We start from the raw sequence: 27,500 nt of genomic DNA, 5'->3' as shown, positions 1-27,500 counted from the left end.
TTTATAATAGGTCTACTTGAAATACATTTATTTTTATTCGTATACATTTCATCTTATTCTATAAACCGTTCAGATGTAGGCTATGTGGCTTGAATGAATGCAATACCTATTTGTTTGCTACAAATAAAACTCCAGCAGTTCATAACTAGCCTTATTTTAAAATGAAAACATGGGTAAATCATCATGAATTTCAATGATTTGGCTATGACTTGACTTGACTTGCTTGACCCAAGCTATGACTTGACTTGACTTGCTTGACTGTCACAAAAAATGACTTGGACTTGCTTGAGACTTGAAGGTTAAGACTTGCTTGTGACTTGCACATGTGTGACTTACTCCCACCTCTGGTGGCATGACAGCACAGGGCACAGCACAGCTCTCTTCTTCTTCTCTCCCCACACACTCACACACACACACACACACACACACACACACACACACACACACACACACACACACACACACACACACACACACACACACACACACACATACACGCATGATGTCTCTTGCCAACCCTGCAATAAATAAATAAATTCTGGAGGCAATATCGTCTTTGATTTGGCACAAATTGCTGTTGCAAGTCTATGCCAGGATTGCATGAGGTTTCTTGGGAGGTGGACGGAGGATGGGGCTGAAAAACTCAGTGAGCAGCAGCACCGCAGCAGCCTGTCAGAGCACCTCAACAGGCCAGCCAGAGGCAAACTCAACTCAAACCTGGGAACGGACTGGGGGACTGTCTGAGAGGGTAAACAATTACCAGGTAGGTGCTGTTGTCCAGGCAGTAGTAGTAGGTGGAAAAGAGAGAGGATGGAGTTGTGCAGCCTACCAACTGACCCCTTCATTAGGTCCGGCTACTGTCTGGAGAGACTGTGATGCAGCAGTCTGTAGTTCAATAATTAATGAACACCTTTAACGCTAATTGGCATCTCTCTCATGACTAATAAAATGTGCATCAGAGTCATCTTAGACTGGACTGTGCATAGCTGACTATGGCTGTTTGTTATGTGCATAGTCACAGGTCTTTTGCCCATATGGAACCTTTGTATGCATAATGAAGCCTCATACATGCCTGCTCATGCCTGACACATTATCAGCCTATCCCTGTGGTTTTGGAAACATGTTTCAGAACGCTATATCTCTGTCACTCTCTTTCCATCTATCCCTCCCTGTCTTTCTCGTTTTCTCTCACACACACACACACACACACACACACACACACACACACACACACACACACACACACACACACACACTCACACATGCCCCCTGCCCCCCCTTATGTACCACCAGGTTGTCGTCGGAGGTTCACATCTCTAGGCTGTGTGTTCAGAGGTGGTCGGGCAGAAGCTCGTTGATTAGCATCGCATCTGTCTCCCCTCCCAGTCAACAAGTGTCTGGTTACTTACCTCACCCCCATAATAAGCCCTGTCTGGCAGAAGCACACCACCACACAAATGTTTCCTATTTACTTCTAAAGCCAGGATAAGAACACACTGATTCACAGTGCTAGCAGCCGGCTAGGGCATGAGAACACACTGATTCTGAGGACTAGCCGCTAGCTAATGAGACGAGCTAGCTCCTTCTAATTGATGGCCCTTGATCGCAGTGGCCCAAAGCAGGTCACCTCTGGGGAACCATTCAAGCAGGGACCATTTTTCCAGGGGAACATTAAGAGTGTAACGTTCTGCCTGGGAGGCTTGTCGACTGGGCAAAGAGCCACAGATTGTAATGCTGAGGGGGGAAAAGGGTGTGTGTGTGTGTGTGTGTGTGTCTGTGGTAGAAAGGAGAAGAGTAAAAATGAGAATGAGAGAGACAAATGGAGGAAAGGGGAAGAGGAAGAAAAGGAAAGAATAAAGGGAATAAAGAGGGAGAGAAAACAAATGATCGAGAGGGAGAAAAAGAAAGAGAGAAACTGAGAGAGGTAAAAAGCTAACATGGCACTGGGTAGCTGTCTGACCCAGAAAAAAAAAGAATGGAGGATAGATGGGGAAAAGAAAGAAATAAAGAAAAAATGAAAGAGTCGGTGGGAAAGCAAGGCAGGGGGAGAGAACGTTTCCATCTATCAGGATGATGATGATAATGCTTTGACACACTTATTCATTTTGTTGGATGTGAGCGGCTCCCCCATGAAAGGCGAAAGAGTTTCTCAGACGGCTGCCGGCTGACACTGACTTATTGGGCTTCGCCGCCGCACAAACGCCATGCCTCAACACACACACACACACACACACACACACACACACACACACACACACACACACACATACAGGCGTTCTCTGACACAATGATGGCTCATGTTGCCATGACAACATGTGACCTAATAAATGATCGATAAAAGTTGCGGTTGCACTTGAGATGTCCACTGAACGGAGGCCATGGAGAAACATACATCCGCTGAATGTAATGTAGGGAAAGAAGGGCTGCCATCTCTGTATCTGACTGTCCATATACTGCTCATGTCCTTCACTTTTCCTATTCAGCTCACGTCTGATAATATGGGACATCATTTCATCTTTTTTGACCATTTGTGTTACATTTGCTCTCCCTGCAGCTCTGTCCTTACCAGATCTCTCTCTCTCTCTTTCTCTCTCTCTCTCTCTCTCCCTCTGTATCCCTCCCCCCTTTCTTCCTTCATCTCTTTGCTCTCGCTCATATATTGGATTGCAGACCTTTAGAGATTAAAATCACTCCTCAGATGCAGTATATTAGAAAAAGCTGCTGCCTTAAGCAGTTTGAGATCAGGGGGAGGTCCTCTCAGCCATCACAGTGAGCGCCACCTCTGACCTCTCCACGCTCACACCCCGCCTGGATTTATCCCTTCTGCTGCCTCACACACACACACACACACTTACACACACACACACACACACACACAAAGACACACACACACACACACACACACACAAAGACACACACACACACACACACACACACACACACACACATGCACACATACAGTACACTGACACACACACACATATGCACACAAAAGTAATTTCTCACTCACAGTGAATACTATATCCTGCTAAATTGCTTACAGATGTGTGCAACGTTAAATGGCTTCCTGGATTCCTTGACTAGACCAGGGGATAGTGGCGGGAGAACAGCATTTATAATCTGCACCCTCTCTTTACAGAATAAGTCAATGTGTATGTGTGTGTAGATAAGAACTCACACTATCTCTCACTTCCCATCCCACCACATGATTTGAATTCAAATAGTTGCCTGATAAATAAGCTGTAAAACGACGCGATAAAAAAGAATGGCTCCAGCTGGTATCAGGCTATGGCTCTGGTTCATCAGGTCTGATTATGCTGATGAACATTTTGGGGACTTTGACAGATTTCTGTCTCTGACATATCTCTGACAACACACACACACACACACACACACACACACACACACACACACACACACAAAATATATACTAGTACTAGACCCTAACTACAGGAATTCCAACAAATCCATCCAACAAAGCCAACTCCGCAACAAAAAAGAGAAACTTTCTTCACTGAAATCTCCTTGCCACCTCCTTGCTCAGTAGCTTATTCCGAAAATCAAGACAAAGTGACCTTGAGAAGACCATGAGAGGACGGCGCTGTTTGTTGGGGGAGCTAGTTGGATATCTCTCTAGCAGATCTCAAATAGGCTGATACCGAGATGCAGAGCTGCAGAGGTGCAGTGAAACTATAGGATGAGATGAGCTGGGCTTGGAGAGAAAGAGAGATAGAGAGAGAGAGAGAGAGAGAGAGAGAGAGAAAGAAAGAGAGTTATCATCTGTGTTTCCCTGTTTTTCTTCCATTTTCATTATGTCCATTACACTAATTTCTCTCCCCAGCCTTTCCAACCAGTCGGCTGAAATCTTATCCCAAGGCGTTCATCTTTCTGTGTGCCTTTAAAGTGGTAAGACAGTAAACCCAGCCTCAGACCACCCCCCCCCCCACCCCCTCACTTGAGAAAGCAGCAGTGACCCTCTATAAGTGCACACTTTGATAAAAACCATCGGGGTGGAATCTCTGGACCACTGCATTTGTCTGGTGGACATTGTGAGAATGTGTGGTTGTGGTTGTGGTTATGACCTGACTGCCTTTTACTCTTTTAAATACTACCAGGTCTGCACACGCACACAGACACACACACACACACACACACACACACACACACACACACACACACAAACACAGACACTGCTCTCACAATCTTGCAATTGCAGTCTAGTAGCTGATTTGGGAGAGGACACATGGAGAGCCATCTGGTAGTGACAGCGTGGATGATGATTGTGATGATGATATTGTGATGATGAAGGTGATTACTGTGTGATAGTGATGATGATGACAAATGTGAGGATGAGTCAAGGTATCTATGTTAGGAGCTCGGATAAATGGCATCATCCATACATATATGAATAGAATCGCAAGGTGTGACCTTACACTCTCACAGTGCCCTTAAAATGCAATGAGGTGTTCAACAGTCATATTTCACATGACACATCACACATGTATCTCTCTCTCTCTCTCTCTCTCTCTCTCTCTCTCTCTCTCTCTCTCTCTCTCATATATGCAACAATACATTCTTTACAAGAATTCCCAATTTCCCTTGAGTCATAAAGTTAAATTACTCAGAGGCCCACTGAATGACTTCTTGAAGGACATTAGGAGATGAGAACAGGTGCATGTTTTCACACTTTCACACTGTGTGTGTGTGTGTGTGTGTGTGTGTGTGTGTGTGTGTGTGTGATATGTGAGCTTATTCATCTGTATGCACATGTGCGTGCGTGTGTGTGTGTGTGTGTGTGTGCATGACTGCTTATACAATATATATATATATACTGTATATATAGAGAGAAAGAGAAAGTGTGTGTGTGCATGTGTGTAGTTCTGTGTGCACATGTGAACTTCTCTGAGAGTATAGGGTCTATGCGTGTGTGCAGAATGGGATCTGTATTTCATTTCCTCTCTTGGATAATGATTCTTATTGACATTTTATTCCAAGGACCATATGGTGCTTTCCTTGAAACGAGCCGTTACTTTTACCTGAGCTGACAACACCGGCTATCAAAAAAATCTCCTATTGATGCTTATGAAATCTGTATGCCAGACTCAACCTCACATGTAAAGGTTAATGATTTTCAAATCATATTTCGCCTGTCAAGCTGAAATGGAAGGAAATGGGTTGTAGGCAAATCTCTGTTGCTTATGAAGCAAATATCTTCCCTCAGAGTAAGACTCATAAAGGTCTTGACTCATAGAATGGAATATTAGAGGGAAGCTCATGATTGTCACTCAGTCATTCTGCTTGCTCTAATCATCCTGTTTTCCTGCTCTGTTAGTAATGGCTGGTTTACGTGCTTTAGAGAACATTACTGTCAACAATTCAGACCTGGAAATGAGGCTGGTGCAACAGGGACTCTAAATTAAATCAAAACTGAACTCAGAAAACATCCTGTGTGCTCAAACAAACATGCACAGACACCCCATTGTTCCCTGTAATGTGGGATAAATGTGTCTCTAAAACACCCTGTTGTTGTTACACGACTAGCGTTTGAAAACACTTCCCCAGATGTTTCAGTTCATGTTCTCACTGAGTAGAACCACTCACAGATGTAGTAGTACTCTCGACCCGGCCGGAACTCGAAGCCCAGAGAGAAGGGCGTGAAGAGCTGGAACTTCTCGGAGAACTTGAGCGGGCCGTTGGGCGAGTGCGGCCGGTTGCACTCCCAGCGCTTGAAGCCCTTGGCCGTGTGGTCGCACGAGCTGTAGCCATCGTAGTTGACCATGTAGAGCACGTAGCGCTCGGTGCGCTCCTCCGGCACCGAGTCCTCGTAGTGTGGGCAGTAGACGTCCAGGTAGTCGTTGATGCACACGTCAATGTGGTAGTCAGTACGGTGGAACCTGCAAGAAAGTCAGCTTGAGGTCAGACCTTGCACAATTCATATACTTTTTTCAACTTAAGCCACAATTAAAAACTCAAATGTTCATTCGTTCATTTATTATTATTATTATTATTATTATTATTATTATTATTATTATTATTATTATTATTGTAGTTGCTGCTATTATTTTATAACACCTTTGTCAAAGGCACCAAATTTGCATTGTAGTTGTTACCACCTTGTCATTATTATGCATTATTTTCAGCTACATCAACGCTGTGTCAGCCATTATTTTATGACTTGTTGTTGTTGCTTTATTTGGCATTCATGTGCTGTCCTATCCAGTTCTAAATATAACATCTCTTTTTGAAGCACACTATATTTTTCCTGCACAGAGTTGAGGACACATTGCCTGTTTAAGGTGCTTAGGTGCTAACTTGACAATTCGCAAGTTTATACAGTATATTGAAAATGTGATTGTGACTGTGAGTTCACATTTCCAACACTTTGGTCATAAGGATGAGACAGGAGGCATGGGAAAAGCAGTTCAGGATAAAAGCAGATACCACGGGCAGCTGACAGGCGATAACTCGACAAGTCCCAAACGTGCTAATAAAGACTAGTTCTGATGCATATTTTCCATCTATCACAAGAGTGTAGTTTTGGCTGGAGGCCAGAATGTGAGACTGACATGGATTTGATGGTCTGACTCGCTGAAACCTCAGTCCCGAAGATATATGGTGGTAAAAGTGAACATTAGCATGTCTTAAATAAGATCTTGAGCCTGCGAATCCTGCTGATGCGGCTATTTCCAAGCCCCCCAGATGTTGACAAAGTGCCCTCCGACGACTTTCGTGACAGCTACATTCCCTCAAACGCAACTTCTCGGCTGCTGCCGTGGTGCTCGCCACAGAATAGACATCGGCCATAAATCATGCGTGATAGTAAGAGCAATTTCTCTTCGTCGTCCTTCCTTTTTTCTAATTTCCATGGCCCCTGCAGACAGATGTGTTTATAGAGCAGTGAAAGGAAGCAGCTTGTGTGAGTGTGCGGCTGTCTACAGCGGGTTCCCAGCCACCACGGACGGCAGTCACCTGACACAGAGACACAGTCGACGCGCCAGGGCTGGAGGACGAGAAAAAGCACAAACTTAAACCGCGGCCTTCCACTGAGTGGTCGACCTGCGGTGCCGAGAGGTCAGAGCTATCAGTGCATCTCGGCGAGCTGAGATGATGAGAAATGATGTCACGCCACCGCGTGCGATTCACAGAGTGTCAGAAAAGCTGGAGCTGACTTTAATCTGGGGCTATGAAAGCAGAGCCAGATCACACACTCGGATTGCACACACGCACACACACACACACACACACACCCACAGGAGCCAGCACTGATGGTGACCTCACACTGTCATAGAGAGGGAGGGCGCATGGAGTTTTCCACTGGGCACCAGACTCCTGGCTTGTTAGTGAGGAGTTTGGCCGAAACTTTTAATTGAGAAAAGTGGTCCGCTGTAACCTGCATAAAAGACACATCTCCAAGAGATGAGGAGAGCTGAGATACAAGGTGAGTGTTGAGATGGACACAAGTGCACTGAAAAGGACAAACTTTACTTTTTCCATTCACTCTATATTCCTTTATACCTCTCACTCACTTTCTCTCTCACACACACACACACACACACACACACACACGTCCACACAGAGTACCCATGATGAGGTGGAAACTGAACAGTAGCGGCACTATTGTTTTTATGGAGCGTGTTATGCAGACTTGGCTGGAGGAGAACGCTGCTTGGCTCTTACTGACTCTTCAGATAGTCAGGCCAACAAAAATGGAACACATACACACATACACATACACACACAGGCACAAACACACATACACACAATGTGATAACTGGGGTCTAGAGTGCTGTTAATTACCAGCCCTCTCTCTAGTGAGACAGCCTGGACACAGCAACACAATGACACACACACACATAAGGTATACACACACCTATACTGTCTTGTGACACTAGGCTGTATTGGACGCAGGAATAGAGCTGTGTCTTTGGGGCTTCTTGTAGAATTAAACAGGCCTGCGAGCAGCACAGTATTTGCTGTCTAAATAAACATATTATGAGATTGTGGTAATGTAATCATTATTTCTCTCTCTCTCTCTCTATCTCTCTCTCTCTCTGTTTGTGTGTGTGTGTGTGTGTGTGTGGTGTGTGCGTGCATGTGTGTGTGTGTTAAGGTCTGTAAATGAACACCTAATAGTACTGCATAAAAGTCATGGCATGAGTGCCAATACACAGATCTCTGGTGGTCTCATTCCGTCTCATCACCTATTAAAGTGGCAAGGAAAAAGACCAGTCCCTTTTCATACCAGTTAACCTGTGTTAAATCTGACACAATAAAAATACAGATGGAAGATGTCATAGGGCATACACATTTTCTCTCTCTTCCTTTGTCTCACTTTTCTCTTTCTCTTTCTCCCTCTTTCTCCCTCTCTCCCTCTATCTCTCTCTGTGCTGAACAGATGAGGTGGGGGATGTTTGGGTGACTGAGCTGATACTGAAGCCTGGGCAGACTCATCCCCTCACTGACTACCACCATCAGCCCATGAGGTTCTCTGGCAGTGTGACAGGAGAGCAAACAGTGTGTGCGTGTGTGTGTGTGTGTGTGGGGGGGGGGGGGTCGTAGCCAAGTCAGCTCAGCCCCTCCATAACAGGTCAAACCTCAGCAGTGAGTCTGGACGTCATTACTGTAAACTGGCCGCTCTTCACCACACATACTACAGTGCCTCTCTCACTCCATCGTTCTCCCTCCATACTGTATTGGTGGTTCTGTTGTTCTCTCGCTTTGGTTGAGAGGAACCAGAGTGAGGGTTGTGTTTTTACACTGGGTCCCTTTTCATTTGTTCATGTTAGGGAACGTTGTGATCCTGAGAACCCTTATGCATATCCAAACAGAACACTGCCTGTCTCCCTGGATCAACACTGAGCTTAGAAGGTGCCAGAACAATGGCCTCCCAAAGAAAACATTTACTGTAGGACAGAGCAATTGATTCTGCAAAAGCATTAAAGAACCGTTTTTCTTTACATCTGAACAAAGAGCAAAGGAAAGGACATTCCTGAGAGCCATGCACGCAGACATTGTGAAGTCCCAGGAGATCATAGTCATGCACATTAGTTGCCAAATCACTCCGAAACCTGAGCTCATTTGGCGGCTAAATAAGCCGAACGCATTCCTGCTCTTGATATGCTCCAGTGAGGGGTCTGTCAATGTCCCTCTCCCGCCTGCCAGCACGACTCCCCCACCCCCCGATGTGCTTTCGTCTTCCTCTTTCTGCCGAAGTTCCTCTGCCATCTGGCATTACATATTTGTTGACCAGAGCAAGATTGAGTGTCTTTGGTATTCATTCTTTCCATTATACAGTACTTGTGCTGGAGTCGTGTTCCCAGAAGACACATTTATCCAGTGATCTGATGTTTACAAGACTCATTTGTTTTCCTCAACGCTGGTTTGTCGGGGGTAATGATTTTAACGTGACCCGCTGTTTGGTATTATCGTGTTTTCGGTTCACCAGTGCTCGGGGAACTGAGGGAGGTGTCGTGACGTATGGCCGCCCCTCGCGCTCCAACAGAAAATGTGATTTATCGGACACGGTCACATTCGTGTGCACGCACACACATTTCTCACGGCTGACTCCCACATCCATAGCCAGCGCATGGCAGCCCTCTGCTCGTCAAATAAAATCACACTGGGTGTTCTCTCAGGGTTACTGAGAGCCCTTAACCCTACTTCCGCTCTCTAGCTCTCTTTCTTTCTTTCTTTCTTTCTCTCTATCTCTTTCTCTCTCTCTCTCTCTCTCTCTCTCACACACACACACACACACACACACACACACACACACACACACACACACACACACACACACACACATACACACACATACAAACCCAAACTAGGCAACCACCCAGAGCCCAGCAAGACAGGGTCCTCGATGCGGTACTACAACCCCAAACGTGTAATTAAGAGTTGTTAAATGGACGGCTGGGCTAATTGTCACATGATGATAATTGCCCGTCTCCGTAATGCTACAGCTGTTCAGGATGAGGTGGGCTAGTGCTGGGGATGGGGTCAGAGCCCAGAGAAAGCTCTGGAAGCTCCGACACTCTCTAATCAGCCACCACACACACTGATTCACCAACAACCACCCCCCCTCCTCCACTACCCAGTTTAGAACATTTATTACCAGCTGATTATAACCTCGGAGCAGCTTCCAAATAGCATCCACACATTCTCTCTCTCTGTCACACACACACACACACACGCACACACACACACACACACACACACACACACACACACACACGAACACACACACACACACACACACACAGACACACACATACACACACACACAGATTGTTGCCTGCACAACAATCCTTGATTGGCCTATTTCCATTGCAATTACACAGCCCAGCGATGGCCCAGTCTGTGTCCAATACTCTCCCATCAGCTTCCAAATGAGTCTGCACCAAACAACAGGACAGAGAGAGAAAGGTGGACAGAAAGAGCGAGAGAGTATAAGAGAGAGAGAGAGTATGAGAGGGAGAGAGAGTAAGAGAGAGAGAGAGAGAGAATGAGAGGGAGAGAGAGAGAGAGAGAGAGAATGAGAGGGAGAGAGGTGGGGACTGGAACAGGCAGGCAGTGCAAGATGGCCAGACATTTTTTAGGCAGGAAACTAGAAAAATGAGATGTGACTGTCCACTATAATGACACCTCTGTCCTCCCCAGCACATCCTTCACTGCCTCTCCCTCCACAGCTGAGACAGGACTCAGGGCTGCACACACACACACACACACACACACACACACACACACACACACACACACACACACACACACACACACACACACACACACACACACACACACACACGCTGACAGACACACACACACAGCACACACACACACACACACACACACACACACACACACACACACACACACACACACACACACACACACATACACACACACACACACAGCGCACCAGATTCACACAGCTCATGCAAAAAGCATCTCCTCAACACAAAGCCACTGCAACACTGGGGCTCAGCCTTGACACGCAAGACACCAGCTGCTCTGCACCAGTTCATGACTGCCTCTGTGTGTGTGTGTGTGTGTGTGTGTGTGTGTGTGTGTGTGTGTGTGTGTGTGTGTGTGTGTCTGTCAGCGTGTGTGTGTGTGTGTGTGTGTGTGTGTCAGCGTGTGTGTGTGTGTGTGTGTGTCAGTGTGTGTGTGTCAGTGTGTGTGTGGTTGTGTGTGTGTGTGTTTGCGGGCGGGGTTTTGTGAGTGTAGGTGTGGGACAGAGTGCCTGTTTGTGTTTGAAAAGACATGCACTTCCTCTACTGTGCAATGTGCTGCAGAGCCTCCTGGGTAAGTGTGTGTGACCCCTGGCAGACGCGGGGCCAGTGTGACAGGTGTGTTTGTTTCTCTCAGACACACTCCAGCACTCTGCTGCACGGCACTAAACACACCAAACACACACGTCACCTGAGGAGACGCTTACTGACAACCGGTTGGCCTGCAGCACTGGAATGTCCACAGCTTCTCTATCGACAGCACACCTCCACCTGTATGGGCCACCTCCCCACCTCTCCCTACCCCTCTCCGCCCCTCCACCTCCTCACCCCTCTCCACCTCTCCTCCATCTGCTGTCAGTGTCCTCCAGAGGTGCACTCCAACCCATTTAATCACACAGCAGTGCGGCACCAGCTGGGTCCTCCTGCCCCACACAGCTGACAGCTCCGTCAGTCGAGGTGCTGATGAACAGGCTTTATTTGCCATTATTGACTCATTTCCCCACCAAAACTCTTGATCACTCACAAATAGCCATCTACAACTGTGGCTCTATTCCCCTGTCAGAGGTGTGTGTGTGTGTGTGTGTGTGTGTGTGTGTGTGTGTGTGTGTGTGTGTGTGTGTGTGTGTGTTTGTGTGTGTGTGTGTGTGTGTGTTGGTGTGTGTGTGTGTGTTGGTGCCCGAGAGAGATGAAGATAGAGACAGGGCTAACTCTCATCTTTTATTCAAGTCTCATCGGAAAAGATTAGGTGTAATGGGAGGGATAGAGCCCCCCTCCTCCTCCTCCTCCTCCTCCTCCGCCCGCTCCACCCTGAAGATTCACCCTGTCATATCAGCCTCTCAGTGGGGTTAAGTGTTCGAGAGGCGTCAGCTGCATCTCCACTCTCTGTGAAATTACTCTTACTCTCTCCCTCTTTCTCCTGCTCCTTCTCTCTCCCTCTCTCTCTCTCTCTCTCTCTCTATCTCCCTCTGTCTCTCTGTGTGTGTGTGTATCTCTCATGTGACACCCATAAGATTATTCGTCCATTCCTCCAGCTCTCGTCTGATAGTAAAAAAATCGATAGGCTGATGGAGCTTTAATGCTTGGAGCCATAACGCTCTGGGCAGCAGGGGAGGGTTACATCAGATTATAAAAGGGGATCCAAAGTCACTTTAGGCCCTTTGATTCCTCATAACTTTATCAGTGACACTCATGATTACTGCGAGTCCTTGCTGTCTCACTCAATCTCTTCTCTCACTCTCACTGTCTCCTCTGGCTCCTTCTGTCTTTGTCCTCTTGGACCAAGACAGATGGAGAGGGATGTTTTTTTTTAATAATATTTTTTAAAATAACATTTATTTCCAGATTTTATTAAGCTGCCAAGCTATGCATCTTTGTGGTTGTAAACCCAGTCTGCAGGATCCTAAATGCATTGTAGAATGATATTTGTAATGTTTTCCTGGACACAGACACAATAAAGAAGATATAATGTAACTTTATGTGATTACTCTAAGCTCTTGTCTTGATGTCTGCTTTGGCCATGGGTCTGGCCTGGCCACGGGCCACCACCCCGACAATCTCAGTATCATGTTGTCTGTCTGAGCATGTTAACAGTGTCTCACTAGAGGTCAGTATGCCACATCACAGCCAAAGCTCTCATGGCTGATTTCACACACACACACACACACACACACACACACACACACACACACACACACACACACACACACACACACACGCACACACACACACACACACACAGACACACACACATACACACACACACAGACACACACACACAAACATACACACACACACACCGTGCCTGACAACAAGCAGGAGGCAGGGTCTGGGCCTGGCAAATGCAGTACTCTGACAGCATTTACAAACTAGCAGGAAATTAAAACATAGTTGGAATGGAATTATGGATGGTTTATTAAACATCATGCATCACTCAATGCACTTGGGCAAGCCCTAACAGGTCAGCACAGAGAACTTTTCACTCTTTATCGTCAATCTGATCTTCTTCACTCTCTCTCCCTCCCACTCTCTCTCTTTCTCTCTCCCTCTCTCTCTCTCTCCCTCTCTCTCTCTCCTTCCCTCTCTCTCTCTGTCTCTCTCTCCCTTGTTTCTCCTCTGCTGTCTCTTCTCTCCAGCCTGCTGTTCAGCCACAAGCACGCATCGGCAATTATGAAAAGGAGCGCTAGCTGTGCTAAATATGGGGGTGGAATGGGGGGTTGGAGTGTAAATAGCCTGCTGGTGGTTGCCTCTGATGTGCCATTAAGCTCGGGTCAGTGGAGGGTCACCTGCCCGCACACCCGCACATTTGCCATGGATCCAAATCAACAAGTGATCCTTCACTCTCAGCGCGGAATGTGGGGACGCATTTCCGTCCAAATTCCCATCCCGGCAGCAACCTACCTAGTTTATTTCCCCAGCAGGACAAATGGATCTTCCCAACATAAACTCCCCGGTCCATCCTCCTGTCTTTATTAAGCTGTTTATGTTAGGACTCCAGGAGTGCCTGGGGACGGGCCCTTTAGGGGAATAAGCAAACATGGCCTGTTGTACAAATAAAAGTGGACACTGCGATCAAACAGGCCAGATTACGATATTAATCTCTCTGCTTTCATTTATTTGCCTGAGTGCACATTGCCAGCATCCATCATCAGGCAGATAAGCATTTACATTCCCCTGAGCTGAATTAAAACGAAGCTTAAGAGGGTTCCAGTGCTGTCTTCAGAAGAGTTCTGCCTCTTTAACCTGCTCTACGCCTCTGTAAACTCACAACAGAATCACAACAGACCTCAGAACAGTCTTTAAGTTCCTCTATGAGTGACATGCACAACATCGGGAACTTTGCACTACAAAAGGACCTGGGAAAGCCCTTGCTGACTAGAGGCCTATTGGTGTGAGAGCCAGTCAGGCCCACCTGTCGGAACACTCCCTCTGTGCAGATGTGAGCCCTGACACTGTCTGACTCGCGGACACATTTTTCTAATTAAGTAATCAGCCGTGTCAGTGCAGGATATGCCTTTGAACCACTGAATAACTTCTGGAAATTACAAGGGAGTTGGAAACTCAAGTAATAGTTGAATATTTCCTGTCAATTTGAGGGGGTTAAAGTGTTTGTGCTGTGCAGTTCAAGAGACCTCAGCGCTTTGACTGGTGGGAGCCGCAGGTTCCTGGCTGTGGACCTCTGGGTTATTCTGAGGTGTGGCTTTACAAACATGGCGATCACCTTAGCCGGCTGCCAACACAGCGCAGCGCCACGCCACGCCGCTGTCACGGGTGGGAATTATGGGTGTTCCTGCAGGAGGCTTGGAAGCGGCAGAATTACAGCATGCAAAGAGAGGAGCCAGCTGTCTACTGTCACACTGCTGGCTCCCAGTGCTGACACACAGCACAGATATACCATTTCATCAGTCTCCCTCTCTCTCTCCCTCTCTCACTCTCTCTCTCCCTCCCTCCCTCCCTCACTACCCCCCCCCCCCTCTCTCCATCTTGCTTTGCTTTCTCCATCTTATTCTCTGTCTTTGCCACATCACACAGGTAATCTAACCTGCCACGCACCTGCTTCTTAAGGTTAACTCCATAGCTGAGAAACATCTGTGTATAGGGAGCCGTCTCCTCTCTTTCTTTAATTCACTCCTTCCTTCTCGTTTTAATCTCTCTCTCTCTCTCTCTCCCTCTCTCTATTTCTCAGTCACACTCTTTGCTCTCTCATCAGTTCACAGGAGTTTCTCATTTCTCTCTCTTCCCCTGCACAGATAATTACACCTCGCCCCTCTCCCCAGAGCAAAGGTAAATTAAGGCTCCGGCCTTCAAACACATTCCCTGCAATATGCTGTGCAGATGGAGAGCTGCTGCTCTGTGTTGTTCAGCTCCGTCATTCCTCTGTTTAATTACCCCTCCTGACAGCTCTGAGGCCACCCGGCCTTAACCGGCGGCCTCACCGTGCACTTCCTGCCTGAGAGTGTCTCCCGTGCCCCACCTGACCCCTCTAGCTGCTCTCCCATTGGTCAGTCACGTACGGCTGTCTGCTGAGGATGGATGGTACAGCTGGTCAGCCTGCAGTCCCCTGGCATGGCTGCCTGGCATGAGAGTGTGGCACAGAGGCCCGGGCAAAATGAAACATGCTGGGGGGGGGGGGGTAGAGAGTGGTGAGGGAGTGGGGGGGTGGGGGGGTGAGCAGGGGAGAGATTGAAACACTTTTGTTCTATTGTGTGGTGCCCTCTCCCTAAGGAGATGATTGGAATGGAGAAAGGGAGAGAGAGGGGGAACTAAGGGGAGAGCTAGAGACAAGAGTGAATAGAGAGAAAGCGAGAGAGGGAGGAGAGAATGTGAAGTAGAACGAGTGGGAAAAAAGAAAGACTAGCGGGGGGAGAAGAAAAATGAAGAGAGAGAGAATCAGAGAGAGGGAGAGAGAAACTACGGGCGGTGCCACCCTGTAAATGTGCGGCCAGCTCTGTTCTGCCCGGGCGATGTGGGGACTATTGTATTGCTGGGTTATTATGATGGCAGGCAGGGCCTTGGGGGGAATGTGAATGAGGCATGTTTACGTGCCGTCTGTGAGGTGGGAGCGATAACAGTGTCTATCTCACAAACATACACACGCATACACGCACATACACATACACACATACACACACACACACACACACACACACACACACACACACACACACACACACACACACACACACACACACACACACACACACACACACACACACGCATACACGCATACACACACAGCACCATGGAGGGACACAGGTTCAGATTCTAATACAGTGCTCCCATTCAGCTCCAGTCTATTTGTCTTCCTCTATATTTCATTGAAAACAATAAGCATTGTTGAGTTCTCATTAAGCTCTGCGTGTGTGTGTGGAGAGGTCCAGGTTCACACACTTGAAAGCCACACTTGGGTTGGAGCAACATATTTTGAGTTTAAAAGAATTTGTAGAACAGCCAATTAATGGAAAAGCAAAAGGATGTGTGTGTGTGTGTGTGTGTGTGTGTGTGTGTGTGTGTGTGTGTGTGTGTGTGTGTGTGTGTGTGTGTGTGTGTGTGTGTGTGTGTGTGTGTGGGCATATGTGCAGGTTTCTTTGTTTGTGTTTGTATTTATGTGTACAATGTGTTGGTGCATCTGTGAAGAGTGGCAGATATGTGTGTGTGTGTGTGTGTGTGTGTGTGTGTGGGTGAGGATATGTGTGTGTGTATGAGAGAGACACTCAGACAGAGGGTCATGGTTAGAATGTTAAACAGGAACCGCAGTCTGCCCTATAGGTAATGACATCACCACTGAAAGGTTGCATGTAGCTAGGCTGTGAGAGGGGAGGCTGTGTAGGTGTGTGTGTGTGTGTGTGTGTGTGTGTGTGTGTGTGTGTGTGTGTGTGTGTGTGTGTGTGTGTGTGTGTGTGTGTGTGTGTGTGTGTGTGTGTGTGTGTGTGTGTGTGTGAGTGTGTGTGTGTGTGTGTGTGTGTGTGTGTGTGTGTGTGTGTGTGTGTGTGTGTGTGTGTGTGTTTGGGTGGGTAGGCACATGTCAGAGGGAGACGAGGATGGTGACACAAGCAACACACACACACAGTCAAATTCTCACAAAATCTCTGCATCTCGCTTGATTCGGAGCTAACCTCACTGCATGCTGTAAGATCACAAAGCCGAGGACCTGCAGCAATTACTGGAGGAGAACAACATACTCTTAGAGCCAACTGACCTTCAGAAGCTGTTGCCATGGTGCCATGTCAAGGTTCTGGAATGTCACAGCTTTCATAAAACCTATTCTCTTTCACAGTCCACAGAACATGGACCATTAGTGGGTGTATGTGTGTGTTCGCACATGTGGGTGTGTGAGTGCGCCATGAATGTCATTGTGTGAGTGTGTGTGTGTGTGTGTGTGTGTGTGTGTGTACTAGCATACGTGTAGATGTGCTTAGATCATCACATTACATGTTTGGTTTAGATAAATATCCAGTGTGTGTAAATCAGAGAATGGTTCACACAGAAACCATTAGAGTGCAAATGTACACTATTTATGTTTACATTTATGTTTACGTTTATGTTTATGGTTCTTAGCAGATGCTTCTGTCCAAAGTGACTTACTGTAAAATGACATCAACTATCATTACAATATATGTAATAGTTTAAATCATACTATTACAATCATACAGCCTAAACAAAAATGTATTTTTCTGATAAGCTACATTGAGGAGCACAGCACAGTCTACATAACAGCCCCATGAGGGTTCTTTAGGCCAACATTTATGGGCTCTTACTGTAATTGACCTTTTAGTGGAACTGAATTTAACCTGTCCTTCAGGGCTCCACGTTGCAACGCCTCTCTAGGAGTTCCACATTACAGCCCAATTAGCAGTAGTTTATGCACAACTGGACTAGACGGAAATAAGACGATCAACCTAGATGATCCTTCAGGACTGAAGGGCTTGGGTGAATGAGAACTTCAGAAAGCACATGTGGCGCATGTCATGGCCCTGCTGGGTTTACGCCCTGTGTGGTCGACATGCACTGCGTTGTCTCATTTATTAAAGACAGTGTGTGTGTGTGTGTTTGTGTTTGGGGGGGGGGGCGGGGGCAATGTCTCTACAGCTCTCTGTGTTACTATGGGGGCCTCAGCAGCAGCTGGAAATGTTCAGGGATAAATCCTCGCCTTGTCAGGGCGTGTTGGAGAGCTGGAGGAAGTTGGCGACCCCCTGACCCCTCGACCTGGTGGCTAATTCCTCTCCCATGTGCTCCTTATTCAGGCGCGCCCAAAACGAGGGGAACCTGCTGACCACTGCAGTCACCCCCCGCAGAGGACCTGTCAATGTCAACCATCCCCTGTGTGTGTGTGTGTGTGTGTGTATGTTAAAGTGCACAGTAAAGCCATAGGTTGTGAGTAAGTCCTAACTGATCTCTTCATTGGTGGGGCTGATGGGATGTGTGGTGCTGAGGGGGAGTTTGTGGAGCTGGGGGTTGTTAGGGGGAGATTAGGGTATAGATGCCCACTGATGTGTTTTCCACTGCAGGGGCTTTGTAGTCCTCAGCCTCCTGATCTGGGCTTTGCTCGGGAAGGCAAGAGCATATGCCCTTTAAACATTCTTTTGAAAGACAAAAACAATGTTTGCATTGAATTAATGTCACTGTGAGTGTCAAATCTGTTTGCGAATGTGTGTATAAGCATGTGCTTATTTGTGTGTGTAGGCACATTTTGAAATGTGTGAATGTGTGTATAAGCATGTGCTTATTTGTGTGTGTAGGCACATTTTGAAATGTGTGAATGTGTGTATAAGCATGTGCTTATTTGTGTGTGTAGGCACATTTTGAAATGTGTGAATGTGTGGGCGTACACCTTTGTGTAAGTTCATTGACCCGGTGTCTTCTCACGCAATCCAAAACTTCGGTGATTTCTTGTTAATTTGGATGGAGATCTAGTTCGACTGCAAATTGGCCTATTTCTGGCGCAAGAGAGACCAAAAATCAATTTAAGGAAGAAAAGAGGTCTTTAGGTCAGGTCAGGGGAGGCATCGTTATAACTTAGCACTTAGATCTAGCTGTGGAACTTCCATACATCTCTGAGACAAACGCCTCTAATTAGTATTCTGCCTGCACACTGCATCAGACCAGGCTGCTGTTTTGACTCACCGTATGAGCAACACAATTATATTATTTACAAAGATTTCCCGTGGAGGAAGGAAAGAGTAGAGGGGGAGAGATGGAGAGATATGCTGAAAATGAGAGAGATAGAAGGAACAGTAAGAAAGGGTAGGAGGAGAAGAGAGACTTCCCCAGAAGGTGACATGTAGTGGGGAACACGGAGGAGAGTTGTTAGAGTAGAGTGTCAGAAAGGGAGAGGGAGAGCAGTGTCACTGCTCCGTGGGAGTGAGAAAGAGGGAACGAGAGAAGGAAATGTCAAAAGATGAGGAGAGAGAGCGAGAGAGATAGGGCGTCGGGACCTTAACGAGAACGACGCTCTAAACATAGAGCTTCTAACAGGACGTTTAGCCAGCACCCAGCAGCTGTTCCCGCATTCTCCGCTTTGGTCACGGCAGCCTGTCCTCACCCCCCAGTGCAGCGGAACGCAGCGGAACGCAGCGGAACGTTCTCACCACACGCTCTGTCACAAACCACGACCCGGCAGGCCTTATGGGGGCGAAGGAGAGAGGAGGGGAGAGGATGACAGTGTGTGTGTGTGTGTGTGTGTGTGTGTGTGTGTGTGTGTGTGTGTGTGTGTGTGTGTCAGGGTGGGGGGGGGGGGTGGGCGGTCAAGGAGATGGCCCGTGTCGAAAGCCTAACGCATAACCCAGCAGGCAGCCAGTTAAGGAACAGCAGGGGGTTCCATCAACGCAGACCCGTCCGCACCGGACATCTGTGTCAGCTGCTAAAGCACCTCGGACTAAGCGGGCTTTAGCTCAGAGGCGGCCGGCCGGATGCCTGTGCAGAAATAACCGGAGCGGGAGCGGCGAGATCCACTCAGCGGCGTCTGAGTTATGGCTGCTGGATGAGGCTACAGGTGTTACTGCTCAGGCCCGACACAAATCAAAAAGCGGCGCGACAGCCAATCAGCTTATGATTTACTGCACTGGAGCCAGATCTGTTGGAGTCCAAGCTGGAGAGTGTTCCCATAAGACTCCTCCCGGCCATATTTCACCTGCAGGAGCACTGCCGCATGGAGGAGACTCCACAAAAATGCACACAAATAATATCTCTTCAGAGAATATATACCGGTATATATCCATCATCCCTACATTTCTAGACAATGCAATATCTAAGTGATGCCTCGGCTTGATAAGGAAGTGAAAGCCAGAGACAGATACGAGGCAATAAAGAGAGCAAAGGGGCAGGTGGCCCCCTATCTCCACCCTCATCAGTGCTCCTTAATCACAAGAGCCAACGCACCGTGTGTGCGTGTGTGTGTGTGTGCGCGCGCGCGTGTGTGTGTGTGTGTGTGTGTGTGTGTGTGTGTGTGTGTGAATGTTTGGGTCGGGGGTACCCAGCACCCAGCATGTGTGCTTACAGTACATGTGGGAAGGGCATGAGTGTGCTTGAATGTGTGTGTGTGTGTGTGTGTGTGTGTGCTACTCTCATGCAGGAAGAATCTAGGAGTGTGAAAGGAGACTCAGAGGACATTTGGTCAAGGTGCACACACATAAATTCACACATCTACACACACACACACAGGCACATAAAACTCGCAAACATGCAAAACCACATGGTACTGTAAGTGCCCCCAAACCCCAAGATCTGAATAAGACTCATCAACTCTTGAATGAGAAAGAATGGCTACATCTCCTTATGGGATTTACACTGTCACAGTCCATTTACAACAAAGCCAAATCGAAGCCCAAGGAGAGGGAGAAGAAATCATCAGCCGGCAAATGTCATTTATCGGCTGCTAGGCTTCTTTTGATTTAGCACAACAGATTATAAGCAATATCCCACCATAGTGCTCTCGAGTCACGGATGGCCAGGTTTAAATTGAACCTGCAACCACCTCTCTCTTTCTTTCGCTCTATTTCTCAGTCTTTTTCTCTCTCTCTCACTCCTCCTCCTGCATTTCTTTATCTTTCCATCTCCTTTGCCTCTTCCACACACAGAATGCAAACCCATTTTGCAAACCCAAGAGTGGATGCAACCCCCAGCCTCTCTCTTTTTTCTCTCTTAATCTCTCTGGCGGCTTCTCTCTCTCTCTCTCACTCATTCTCTGTCTGCGTTTCACCTTCTCTGTTTCTCTCTCTGACTTTCTGTCTTGGCATTTAATCCCTCTCTCTCTCTTTCTCTCTCTCTCCCTCTCTCCCTCTCTCTCCCACACTTAGAATGCTGATGCGCAGCTCCTCTCCAGACACCTGCTATTTGAGACGCTGTGGTTATAAATCTGCGACAGTAGCCGCAGTAGACTTCTCCCTGGCTTGAGCCCCTGGTATCTACACAAACTGGACAGGCCTAAACAACGCGACATCCATAGTAATGGTCCACACTAATCCACGGCTTTGTGCCGATGGACATCGTTCGTTTCACTGGCTGTGTGAGTGCCTGAGTGTAATTGCTGGGAGAGCCTCTCTGGTCTGAGAGGGGCAGGTAGCAGCGCTCGGAGAGCCACACTTTAATGAGGGGTTTGGCTGCACACTCCCTTGTTCCAACCCAATGCCCATGCTTTACGTGCTAGAACTACCAACGCACCAGTAACCGTCTACTCACCTGTCTCTCTCTCTATATATATATATATATATCTGTGTGTGTGTGGGTGTGTGTGTGTCTGTTTGTCACTTAGTCTGTGTGTGCATGTGAGAGTGTATATGCCTACATGTGTAAATGCCCACGCAACATATGTATGCATACTTGTGCATTCAAAGGACATGTTTCTGTCCGCTGTCAAATAGTGGTAAGTAAACACCATTACCGGCGCTGCCTGCCCGATAGTAAAGAGTTGAAGGAGAAAGAGTCGTAACATAAAGAGGGCGGCACTGATGCTACGGCTAAAAGCGCTAATAACCCAAAGACACGGAGGCTTCCATCAAGAGCAGCCAGTGCACTTACACCTCGCATAAAACCCACGGAGTCGGACGAGAGACCCATTTATACGTCCCGGACAAGGCCCATCACTTGATCAATGTACAAGCTCATTAAGTTAATTTGCTGTGTCGGGCGGAGTGGGAACGCGGGCTGGACACTGTGAAAGGCTGGGGTCCATCTCAGTGACCTGCCTGTCTCAGAACAAAGACCCTCCGGCTATAACGGCACTGATCCAGGGCACTAAAAGCTCTGTTATCGCTTCAGCATGTGAATGTGTGTGTGTGTGTGTGTAGGACACAATCTGTGTGTCTGTGTGTGTATGTGTGTGTGTGTGTGTGTGTGGTTATGTTTAGTGGTGTGAGAGAGAGAGTCTCTGTGTGAGAGTGTGTGTGTTGCGGAGAGGCCGGTAAGGTCTGATCACTTCACGTATCTCTCGAATGGCTGCTGTAAAGAGGACCCATAATGAAGCTGCAATGTATATATCACCCAGTGTGTGTGTGTGTGTGTGTGTGTGTGTGTGTGTGTGTGTGTGTGTGTGTGTGTGTGAGCATGTTCCCAATTCCCTGCTAATTCCTAACTTTTTGTCCAAAGGATTACTCGTTGTAATACAACCACTCACACATATAGTGCACAGTGCACACCCATATCAAATACACACCTGGATTCAGAGTTAACATCTTAGGAGTGTGCCATGCAGTGTGTGTGTGTGTGTGTGTGTGTGTGTGTGTGTGTGTGTGTGTGTGTGTGTGTGTGTGTGTGTGTGTGTGTGTGCATGGGGAGCAGATGGAGGCTTGAGTTAGTGGCAGCAGCAGGCCTGTGTGAGGGTGTGCATGATAAGGCTCTGTCAGCTGGGCGCGTGGAGCAGAAGAGCTAGGAGACCTCGGGCCAACCTTGGTGCTCAACGTTTGGCACTGGAATCAATCAGCTGCTAATCACTGACACCTCATCTGCCAGCCCAGAGGTGTGTGTGTGTGTGTGTGTGTGTGTGTGTGTGTGTGTGTGTGTGTGTGTGTGTGTGTGTGTGTGTGTGTGTGTTTGTGTGTGTGTGTGTGTGTGTGTGTGTGTGTGTGTGTGTGTGTGTGTGTGTGTGTTTGGAGCACAGGGTGATAAAAAAACAAGGAAGGACAGAGGGAAGGAGAGAGAGAGACAGCGAGGGAGAAGTGAGAGTTGTGCAGAGGTGAGGAGAAAGATGTGAAATTGAAAGTAGATGAAAGCACTCACTCACTGGTGCCAGCTAAGGTCTGGACGCCTCCACCTCATGCCTCACTTTCAGTTACACTGTGTGTGTGTGTGTGTGTGCATGCACATGCTATTATTACTTTATCTGAATGAAAGCACCCAGTACACCTCAGTGGGCTGTCTAACCCTGTATGTGTTAGTGTGTCTGAGTGTGTGTGTGTGTGTGTGTGTGTGTCTGGGTGTGTGTGTGTGTGTGTGTGTGTGTGTGTGTGTGTGTGTGTGTGTGTGTGTGTGTGTGTGTGTGTGTGTGTGTGTGTGAGAGAGAGTGAGGTAGATAGATAGATAGAGAGAGAGTGTGTGTGTGAGTGTGTGTGTGTGTGTGTGTGTGTGTGAGAGAGAGAGGTAGATAGATAGAGAGAGAGAGAGAGTGTGTGTGTGAGTGTGTGTGTGTGAGAGAGAGAGTGTGTGTGTGTGTGTGTGTGAAGGTGAAGGAAGAAGGCCCTCAACAAATTGAATAAGCAGTCACGCAGCAGCATCAGACTGGCTGTGATGGATGTGGAGTGCCTATGTGCCACTGTCATACATCACAGCTCACTTCTACACACACACACACACACACACACACACACACACACACACACACACACACACACACACACACACACACACACACACACACACACACACACACACACACACACACACACACACACACACACACACACACACACACACACACACACACACACACACACACACCAAATGCATTCCCCAATGCCCTGTGTGTAACTCCCTTCAGGCACATGCAACACTGATAGCTAAACTCAAATCTGAAAACTAAAGGCTGCAAACCATTACGGGTGGCCTGTATATGTGCATGAGGCTGAACTTGCTCTCCACAGCAGAATGAGCAAGAAGGGAGTCAATGTTCCTCCTGCCTTACGTAAGAGGAGCAGTAGTTTACAAACACACGGGTCACCTGTGTCAAATGTGCTCCATGTGTTTATGTGTGTGTGTGTGTGTGGGTGTGTGTGTGTGTTTGTGACTATGCGCTCCTTCATCCTGTGCAAGTGCACATTCCCGTGCCTGCCTGCTCATACACACTTTAAACACATAGTTTCCTGTAGCTGCTTTGGGATTTCAGAGACTCTCGCACGTTAAACTCCAGGAAGTGCCGAATGAGTCGAACATAAACATAAACGACAGACTGTTTTCAAACTGAAATCCCCTGAGGGTATTTGGAGACTGTGCTCACTGAACAACAGGTAATTCCAGCTCTCCCACACAACAAACAAACTGTACTTCTAAGGGGAGTACTTTCATAAGTGTTTTGACAACACATTCATTCCATAATTAATTAGGTCAAATGCCATATTATAATACTGCACTGCCAGCATCTTGTTCCCAAGTTATAGCAAGGTAGAGCAAATCCGACCACTTCCTTTATGTAATGGAATTGGTTTTTCAAAAGCAATGTAACATGTAACGAAATACTACACACGTCATCACACACTACAGCGGATATGGTTTCAAGCACTGTAGCTAACGTTCAATTCAAGTATTTACATAAATGCTTTTATTTGTTTAGAGTACGCGTCAGTGCCTTTATTAGCCAACGGCAAACAAGAAGGACACCATAAACATCCTTGTTCTTGACTTCTGCTGATTTGCTAAGCAAAAATCATGAAGTTCCCTTGGGCCAGGCAGGTGCATCACACAGAGCCGATGCCGAATGTTTCTGTGTGTGTGCCATGACATGTCTTCATGACTAATGTCCCTCACTACCATACATCATGATGGCTGTGGAGTCCTGAGTGCACTGTCTGGAAACTTGAAAAACAACTCTAAAGGTTCAAACTTGGCAAAATCACACATGTCTTCCCAGCCATCCACCATATTTACAGCATATGCCATATCAGTTAGTTCCAATGTGTTTTGGATGTTTAACAGTTTGACCTTAAACCTCACAAACAGCTGAATAATCTGTAAACACATAGTGTGTTCATGTTTACATAACAGTTTATGTTTACAGCACAAATATCCTGTATTTTCAGTTCCTGTCCCATTACCACTCTCACTTTGATGCATACGCAGCTCTGGCCAGTTGAAACATCACAGGCACACAGCATTGGCAAGAGGTGGACCTCAAATCCTGTCCAATTCTAGCACAGGGCTGCCTTTTACTGTTGTTACAGTAGCCAACCATCAAACTCAATCTATGACGTGTCTTTCCCGTCAGCAGAAAGTGCTGAGCTGTCACTTTTTTGGGACATAAAAGTGTGTAGTGTCTGGAGACATAATTTGAGAAAAAAAAGGCATGGAGATAGGAGACAGACAGGAAAAGAGAAGCAGAGGTAGAGGAAATATGCAAGAGAGTGAGGGAGGGAGGGAGAGAGATATTTACAGAGGGAGAGAGAGATTTACAGAGGGAGATTGTAAAAGAGTGAGTCTAAGAAAGTGAGACAGAGAATGGGTGAGAAACTTATCCTTCAGACAGACACAACTGAGTGAAGATGATGCAACTTGAGATACACACATATCTCTTTCTCTCTCTCTCTCTCTCTCTCTCTCTCTGTGTGTGTGTATGTGTGTGTGTGTGTGTGTGTGTGTGTGTGTGTGTGTGTGTCAGCCACCCCACTGTGTCTGCCAACACAAACACGACACCCTCCCGACAACTGAACCCCTCTTCCAATCACTCCCACTATCACCTCTCTCTCTCTCTCTCTCTCACACACACACACACACACACACACACACACACACAAACACACACGTAGGCACGCACGCACGCACACACACAAATACGTAACCCTGCCACACAACACGCACTGGCTGGCACTTTCAGCATCATCCCTCCCACTCCCACCTGTGGCTCAGGGCTCCAGAGAGAGGCTCTGCGGGGAGAGCAGCACTCCCACACACAGACAGCCAGCCGTGTGCTGTTTGTGTAAACACAGCAGGTGAGGAGAGGGAGATATATATATATATATATATATATATGTACGTATGTGTGTGTCAGGCATATCACTCACACAAAGCTCAACACTGCACTGGAATCTAAAGCTCTCGCTCATGTGACAGGACTTTAAGAGGTCATGCAAACATGGGAGAGGAATTCAGCTCAGATCAGCTTTGATAGGCAGCATATCCACTTGCATACCTCACACACACACACACACACACAAACACACACACACAACCATGCGCACACACACACACACACACACACACACACACACACACACACACACACACACACACACACACACACAGACACACACACAAACACACACACACACACAAACTTGACCTCACACACCTGACCCAGTGTTATGTTTCTTCACAGTAACACTGATCTAGAATAATCTGTTGCCGTGTCACATTTAGCCGGCCGTTATGCTGTTTGCGGAGGCCTGATGCGGGACGCTGACAGTAATGACAGGAAAAATGAGGGCGGCAGATTAAATCAGGCCTTCTGTGGCCTGCTCTGACATATGGGGCCAATCCACACACCCGTGACCTCCGCGACCCCTGCACAAGCACACGCCACAGGGGGGGGGGGGTACAGGAAGTGATGTCAGACAGGAGAAGAGCGCTTGGGGTGCCAGTGCTGGGCACGGATGCCCAGGGCTCAGACACTTTATGAGAATCCTCGTAAAAGAATGGGCAGCTGTTTCACTGCGCCTTTCACCAAACCAATAAATACACACACACACACACACTGGCAATATCCAATACCTCTGGATGAACCAATACACAAACACACACACACACACACACACACAGCAACATGCTTCTGCCTCTGAGCAAACCAGTGCACACACACACACACACACACACACACACACACACACACACACACACACACATTCACGCAAACACACACAGATAGGCCTGCACACACACAGAAACATGCATTTACACCCATGCACACACACACAGAGAGATCTCACAGAAAGCCAATAAACATGCCTGACTGTCTGGCCCCTTGCTTCCGGGAGGCGGTGTTGATCCAGGAAGAAACAGCTGTGACACGACAGCTACTGTTTCTCAGATACTGCACATTCCCCAAAGAGCAGAGACACGCACAGACACACACACACACACACACACAGACACACACACACACACACACACACACACACACACACACACACACACACACACACACACACACACACACACACAGACACATGCACACAAAAGCACACACATGCACATAGGCAGAGAAAAAACCAATACCCCCAAAATTACTTCAAACCATCTTTATGCATCTTCCTTTCTCCAACAACACCCTCATTCTTCACTGTCACTCTCTTTTCTTTTCTCTTTCTGTTTCATCTTTTCCTCTCCCTCTTTCTCTCTCTTTCTCTCCCTCTCTCTCTCTCTCTCTCTCTGTCTTTCTTCTTCCCTCCCCCTCTCTCTCTCCTCTCATGAAACGGCTGTTTGGCAGCACAATGCCATGACTGTAACTTCTGATAAAAGTGTGCCATGGATGACACAGCTCCATTGTACGAATGTCAGCCCGAGGGCAAATTCACACACACACACACACACACACACACACACACACACACACACACACACACACACACACACACA

At 47.3% G+C, this 27,500-nt stretch overlaps 1 protein-coding gene across 4 annotated transcripts in view; it reads right to left on the bottom strand.

The window, feature by feature from the left end:
• efna5b (ephrin-A5b) overlaps nt 1-27,500 on the bottom strand; it is a 94,014-nt gene that overhangs the window by 7,514 nt on the left and 59,000 nt on the right. For all 4 annotated transcript variants that reach the window (XM_076269582.1, XM_076269584.1, XM_076269583.1 and 1 more), the window contains exon 2: nt 5,602-5,894. In XM_076269582.1, the coding sequence (XP_076125697.1) occupies nt 5,602-5,894 (293 nt within the window). The remainder of the gene's footprint in view (nt 1-5,601; nt 5,895-27,500) is intronic.

The sequence above is a fragment of the Alosa pseudoharengus genome, unplaced genomic scaffold (genome assembly GCF_046254945.1).
Source record: "Alosa pseudoharengus isolate Yale_2024_CS ecotype anadromous, Long Island Sound unplaced genomic scaffold, YU_APseudo_1.1 YU_APseudo_1.1_scf_6, whole genome shotgun sequence".
NCBI lineage: Eukaryota > Metazoa > Chordata > Actinopteri > Clupeiformes > Clupeidae > Alosa > Alosa pseudoharengus.
This window is presented reverse-complemented; position numbering and strand designations above follow the sequence as displayed.